The following is a 7,544-nucleotide window of genomic DNA, read 5'->3' as shown; positions in this document are numbered from 1 at the left end:
GCTAGTGTATGCTCTCTCTAGTTTCTTTTTGGAGACACTCAGAGCTATGACTTTTCCTCTTAGGAATACTTTCATTGTGTCCCATAAGTTTGGGTATGTTGTGGCTTCATTTTCATTAAACTCTAAAAAGTCTTTAATTTCTTTCTTTATTTCTTCTTTGACCAAGGTATCATTGAGTAGAGTGTTGTTCAGCTTCCACGTGAATGTTGGCTTTGTATTATTTATGTTGTTATTGAAGATCAGCCTTAGTCCATGGTGATCTGATAGGATGCACAGGATCATTTCAATATTTTTATATCTGTTGAGGCCTGTTTTGTGACCAATTATATGGTCAATTTTGGAGAAGGTTCTATGAGGTAGTGAGAAGAAGTTATATTCTTTTGTTTTAGGATAAAATGTTCTGTAGATATCTGTTAAAACCATTTGTCTCATAACTTCTGTTAGTTTCCATGTGTCTCTGTTTAATTTCTGTTTTCAGAATCTGTCCATTGATGACAGTGGGGTGTTGAAGTCTTCCACTATTATTGTGGGAGGTGCAATGTGTGTTTTGAGCTTTACTAAGTTTCTTCAATGAATGTGGATACCCTTGCATTTGGAACATAGATATTCAGAATTGAGAGTCATCTTGGAAGATTTTACCTTTGATGAGAATGAAGTGCCCCTCCTTTTTTTTGTTTTGTATTGTTTTGTTTTTTGATAACTCTGGGTTGGAAGTCGATTTGATGGGATATTTGAATGGTTACTCCAGATTATTTCTTTGGACCATTTGCTTGGAAAATTGTTTTCTAGCCTTTCATTCTGAGGTAGTGTCTGTCTTTTTCCCTGAGGTGGGTTTCCTGTAAGCAGGCTTATATTGGTTCCTGTTTTTGTAGCCAGCCAATTAGTCTATTTCTTTTTATTGGGGAATTGAGTTCATTCATACTTAGAGGTTTAAGGAAAAGTAATTGTTGCTTCCTGTTATTCTGCTGTTAGAGTTGGGATTCTGTTCTTGTGGCTGTCTTAGGTTTGTGGAAGGATTACTTTCTTGCTTTTTCTAGAGCATAATTTCACTCCTTGTGTTGGTGTTTTCTCTTTATTAGCCTTTGAAGAGACGGAGTCTTGGAAAGATACTGTGTAAATTTGGCTTTGTCATGGAATACTTTGGTTTCTCCATCTATAGTAATTGACAGTTTTACTGGATATTGTAGCCTGGGCTAGCATTTCTGTTCTCTTAGGGTCTGTATATAATCTGTCCAGGATCTTATGGCTTTCATAGTCTCTGGTGAGAAATCTGGTGTAATTCGAATAGGTCTACCTTTATACATTACTTGACCTTTTTCCCTTACTGCTTTTAATATTCTGTCTTTATTTAGTGCATTTGTTGCTCTGATTATTATGTGTCGGGAGGCATTTCTTTTCTGATCCAGTATATTTGGAGTTCTGTAGGCTTCTTATATGTTCATGAGCAATTCTTTCTTTAGGTTGGGGAAGTTTTCTTCTATAATTTTGTTGAGGATATTTACTGGCCCTTTAAGTTGAAAATCTTCATTCTCATTCACTCCCATTATCTGTAGGTTTGGTCTTCTCATCGTGTCCTGGATTTCCTGGATGTTTTGAGTTAGGGTCTTTTTGCATTTTCTTTGATTGTTGTGTCCATGTTCTCTATGGAATCTTCTGCATCTGAGATTCTCTCTTCCATCTCTTGTATTCTGTTCCTGATGCTCACATCTATGGTTCTTGATTTCTTTCCTAGGGTTTCTATCTCCAGAGTTGTCTCCCTTTGGATTTTCTTCATTGTTTCTACTTCCATTTTTAGATCTTGGATGGTTTTGTTCAATTCCATCACCTGTTTTGTTGTGTTTTCCTGTAATTCTTTAAGATATTTTTGTGTTTCTTTTTTAAAGACTTCTACCTGTTTAGCAGTGTTTTCCTATAATTCTTTAATGGATTTTTGTTCTTCTTCTTTAAGGCCTTCTACCTGTTTAGCAGTGTTCCTCTGTGTTTCTTTAAGTGAGTTATTAATCTCCTTCTTAAAATCCTCTACCAACATCATGAGATATGATTTTAAATCTGAATCTTACCTTTAAGGTGTGTGGGGTATCTAGGACTCACTGTGGTGGGAGTGCTGAGTTCTGATGATGCTGAGTGGTCTTGGTTTCTGTTAATAAGATTGTTACATTTGCCTTTTGCCAACTGGTATTCTCTTGCTTTAGTTGTTATAGCTGTTGCTGGCTGCAACTTGTTTCTTCTGTGATTCTGTTAGCCTGTGTCAACACTCTAGGGACTTCAACTCTTTCTTGAGTCTCAGTTGTCAGAGTACTCTCTGAAGGCAAGTGTGCAGAGTTTTGGAGCTCATCTAGGCCCAAAAGGGACCCTGTCCCAGAAGCTATGTAGTTTCTGCCAGCCGTGTGCTCTCCTGTGCAGACTGGTCTCTTTGGGACTCGGGATACAAGATGTCATTCTCACCTGGTCCTGTGGACAGAGCTCTCCCTGCAGGCCACCTCCTGTGTAGCTTTCATAGTACTGAGTGGCAGTATGCACACTACTGGAAGATAAATTACATGACCATTTGTAGCTACCTCTGAACTCTGTGAGCTAAAAAATAATGACTGGACCCGTGCACAGCTGTAACAGCAACATGAACAGCTTGGCAGTAATCTGACCCTTTCTAATTGAATTTAAGTTTACCTGACAGATGTGCCCAACCAGGAGCCTTTATTGGGATAAGAACCTGCAAATTGAGGCCAAGGAAGATCCTAGTTGTAGTATTTTGATAAATAGATCCAGTTTTAGAGAAACTCCTAAGGATATTATTATAGATGGTGATTATCACAGAGACCCTAACTGGACAAAATGCACAAAGTAAGAGTGAGGTATTCTTAGCACCACTGAAGGAAACAGCTGGTGACTCTAAGAAAACGGTGTTTTCTCAACATAGCAGATAGTAGCTTACTCACACAGGATGTGACAGAAAAAAAGACCTACTCAAGGTCAAATCAGAAAAATTCCAACATGGTATGGGGGATGGTGGCCAAGCATTCCTACTTTTAGTAAAGGAACTGTGACCATTTGATATCTGTTAGAAGACTGAGTAACAGTTCCTTTAGGGGTATGGTCCTGGATAGGTCAACTCTACTTCAGGTAATCTCTACCCATCCTACATAATGTAAGCATCATAAATTGGACTTGGTATATTTAAGGTAAAAATAGAAAGAGGACATAAAGTTTGTTGGGAGTAAAATGGGTAATCCTGAGAGGAAAATGGAAAACATGAATTTTATCCAAATATATTGCATGCCATTCTCTAAGAAGTAATAAACATACATAGTGCAAAAGGTATTTTGCTTATTCTCACATAATACTGATGTGGATTCAAAAGCTCGAGCAGCTGAGAGAATACAGAAAGTCTGATTGTATACATGGAAAAGGGTCTGTATAGACAACACAGACTATTTGTACTGGCTAGTTTTGTGTCAACTTGACACAGCTGGAGTTATCACAGAGAAAGGAGCTTCAGTTGAGGAAGTGCCTCCATGAGATCAAACTGTAAGGCATTTTCTCAATTAGTGATCAAGGAGGAAAGGTCCCTTGTGGGTGGGACCATCTCTGGGCTGGTAATCTATAAGAGAACAGGTTGAGCAAGCCATGGAAAGCAAGCCAGTAAAGAATATCCTTCCATGGCCTCTGCATCAGCTCCTGCTTCTTGACCTGCTTGAGTTCCAGTCCTGTCTTCCTTGGTGATGAACAGCTGTATGGAAGTGTAAGCTGAATAAACCCTTTCCTCCCCAACTTGCTTCTTGGTCATGATGTTTGTGCAGGAATAGAAACTCTGACTAAGACACTATAAGGACTCAAATCCCCAAATTCATATGAAATATTAATGGATAACCTGCACGGAGATAAGTAATTGGTAGTAGAATGAGTAGAGAGTTACCATATTAATGTTCCTAAAACAATCACCAGATCGCCAATGGTGAATTTTCAAAATTGTAAGTCAAAGTCACAATGATATTATCTCATGTAGTTCCTAATAGAATGGATATTAGAAAGAAGATGGGTGTTAGAGAGCATGTGAAGTAAAAGAAACCCTGTGCACAGTGAGGTTGTGTTTTGTGACACTCATTATAGATGGTACTGTGGAGACTACAAGATATCTGGAGATCTCATTTGTGTTAGTTGCCAACATTTAAGTAGCAGACAAAAGGATTTGCTCTCAGAGAAATATCTGTACTTCTAAATTCATAGTAGAAATATGCAGATATTAAAATTGTCTACCAATAGAAGGATATTTAAAGTGTAAGTTTCAGTCTCTGCCCCATCTTTCTTTCCTTCTCCATTTAATATTGTCACTCTTGTTCATAAACAATCACACATTTATTACCAGATATAAATTCACAAACACACATCTCACATTTAGTAAAACAGTAAGAGAAAAGTATTTTCAAGGAAATAGTTTATTTTAAAGTGTATGCATGTATTCACAATATGGGAAAGAATGCACGCAGATCACATTTTACAAAGCATTCTGATGACAATAACAGCTTTGCTGCAAATACCATGCAGTCAAATTAGAGAAGGGGAGTTGGGTAGGCATGTTGTGTTTCATGTATTATTCCTCAGAGAATTTGAATTAAGGCTGGAATTTATGAAGATCTTTAAGAATATGTGAAGTGAAGAACGTTGGAGTGAGCATCTGCTGAATCTCCTCAGTAGAAGCCACAGGACCAGTACCTTCTACAGCACAGGGGGCGGCAGCAGCCATAACCATAGCCGCCATAGCCACAGCCATAGCCATAGCCTAGGCCTCCAAAGCCATAGCCCAGGCCTCCATAGTAGCTGCCATAGTAACACATGGTGTCAGGAGTACAGTGTTCAGAGGAAGACAAGCAGTAGGTTCCTTGAGTCTGGGTGTCACCATCTGCCAAGGGCCTTTTATACACCTGGGTTGTTATTGGGGAAACCACAGGCATTATAGAGTCTCTAATAAACATATCTCTGTGCTGTACTACAGAAAACATCATGAGTGTTATTTACTGGACACACCATGCTGCATAGCTGAGATACTTTTGTTCCTACCTCAGGATCTCATGGCCACATAATGGATCTAATACAATTTTCAAGTTTCTAGGACATTCTTCATGTCGTTTACAGAGTACAGGACATAAATCATTACATAGTTATCTTAGTTTTACATATGTTGTGTTTTTACTATACCAACAAAAGAAGGTCAGTTTTTTTCCTTCATTTTTTTTTAAATTTTAAATGAATCTTTTTTGGGGGGGTTGTTGTTTTGTTTGTTTGCTTGTTTTGGGTTTTTTGAGATAGAATCTTATCTAGAGGTTTACACTTTTTAATTCTTTCTCATGATCAAATAACCTAATTATTAGTTATATTATTTGTTTCTTGTATGTAGTTGGCTTCTTACAGTAATCTGTTTATATGTATCAGTAAGCACTTTGTTTTATTACAGCTTGCTTTTAAAACCAGTAGAAAATATAAGACACTTTGTGTTTATTAACTATATGTGTTATGTTCCATTCTAAAACCCATCTGAATGTCTTATATGTGAAATTGTGATGGACATTATGGTTGAGTGAGTGAACCAAGGTAGGTCTTTATTATTTATCCACTTCATTTTAAATCATGGTCAAGTTAGCCTGCAGAGAAAAATGGATATATAACTTTTTGAGTTAAACTAGTAGCCAGATGAATGACGACTTGCCATGCAAGCATGAGAATGAGTTAAAAATCTCAAGAGTCCATTTACAAACCTGTGTGTATTGAAATTCCTACACTGTTGTGTTATTTGTATCAGATACTGAAGGATTACAACAATATAGTTATTCTCAGTCCATGTTCCATGGAATAGATATCTCATGATATCAAAATTGCTTCATAGAGCAAAGAACAAGGTACAAAATGTTCATTTGACTTCTGCACACATCTGTCATCTACTAAAATACATTTGTGTTTATATCAAAGACATATATGACACTAAATGCATGCATTCATTTACATTGACATACACATTGACACATACATATCATTCATATATATATATATATATATATATATATACACACACACACACACACATACATACATATTTATTTTATACATGTACACAAATTCCATGGAAAAATCCCAGGAAATGCTTCAGAATATGCATATAGAGCAATCACAAATGTTTATATGAGAGTCCCACTAAAGTCCAATAAGAAAGAAAAACAAGGCCTGGAGAGATGGCTCTGCAGTTAAGAACATTGGCTTCTCTTCCAGAGGTCTTGAGTTCAATTCCCAGCAACCACATGGTGGGACTTACAACCAGCTGTAATCGAATCTGATTTCCCTTTCTGAAGATAGAGCTCTCATATACATAAAATACACAAATCCATTTAATAAGACATGATTTAAGATATCATTAAGAGAGACAAACATATATGTCAATCCATAAACTTCTATCACATTATATAGTGTATTCATAATACATATTTGAAGATTCCAAGCTCACCTCCACAAAATCTGTGACATTTGACTTATAGATAATTAACTCACTGTTCCAACTCCATCCATTCTGCAGCCATTTTCACAATTTCATTTTTCCTATCAGTTATGTTCCATCCAGTTGTGCAAATATATCATGAATTTGATATACATTTATCTGTAGCTACACAGATACAGCCGCTTGCATAGCATAGCTGGCCCTATTTTTGTTTGTTTTTTTAGGTTTTTTGTTTATTTTTTTTTCCTTTTTCCTTATTCTTTTTCTTCAAGAATCTGTGATATGCCTGTCAGCTGAGGTATGTGTTCTGGGAATCAGCTGTTATTCTTTGTTCTCCATTTCCTTCCTCTTGCTGTCCAGGCTCCTCTGCACCCCACACTGGAAGGATGAAGTGGAATACAGAATGGGTAGGGTCTGCAGGACTCCAGTCAGGCTGGGATTGAGTACAGCATCTAGCAGTACTGTTCTGTTGGGAACTGGTGCTAAGGCTTTGTCTTAATTAGGCTCCCAAAAGCCCTGCTTCTAGACCTGAGGATCCCTGCCCCCATTTGGCTTTGAGTGGTAATAAAGAACTGCCATATAGCCAATGGCTGGGCAGGGAGACTGAGGCAGAACTTTTAGATTGCTTGGGCAAGAGACTAAAGGAGAGAAGGAGAGACAGAGAGGGAGGGAGGGAGCACGGGAAAGGGAAAGGGGGGAGAGGGGAAGGGGAGAGAGGGGGTGGGGGAGGGGGAGAGGGAGAGAGAGAGAGAGAGAGAGAGAGAGAGAGCGAGAGAGAGAGAGAATCTTTATAATGGGGAAGCAGAAAGATGAAACTTAAAGGCCCACCAGCATGTAAGAATTGGGAAAGTGGCCCCTAGAGGTCATGGGTAGCAGAGATGAAAGATGGAATTTAAAAGATGTCAAATCAAGAATACTGGAGGGGAGTGTTTGCTAGCCATAGGGAAGTTTAAAAGTGCCCAACCTTGGACTAGAGAGGTGGCTCAGTGGTTAAGAGCACGGACTGCTCTTCCAGAGGTCCTGAGTTCATTCCCAGCAACCACATGGTGGCTCACAACCATCT

General features: G+C 38.1%; 1 protein-coding gene across 1 annotated transcript; it reads right to left on the bottom strand.

Moving 5' to 3' along the window:
* Positions 1-4,685: 4,685 nt before the first annotated feature.
* On the bottom strand, positions 4,686-4,832 carry LOC110311221 (keratin-associated protein 20-2-like). The gene has a single exon (XM_021184466.1). The coding sequence runs from the start codon at positions 4,830-4,832 to the stop codon at positions 4,686-4,688; it is 147 nt and encodes a 48-aa protein (XP_021040125.1).
* Between the last annotated feature and the right edge of the window lie 2,712 nt (positions 4,833-7,544).

This window comes from Mus caroli, unplaced genomic scaffold, assembly GCF_978045245.1.
Source record: "Mus caroli unplaced genomic scaffold, Mus_caroli_1 scaffold_17, whole genome shotgun sequence".
NCBI classification, from domain to species: Eukaryota; Metazoa; Chordata; class Mammalia; order Rodentia; family Muridae; genus Mus; species Mus caroli.
Note: the sequence above shows the minus strand (reverse complement) of the source record. Positions and strands in the feature narration are given on the sequence as shown.

Excerpts from the sequence above, each read along its gene's own strand:
- LOC110311221 (XM_021184466.1), bottom strand. The coding sequence starts at position 4,832 with ATGTGTTACTATGGCAGCTACTATGGAGGCCTGGGCTATGGCTTTGGA.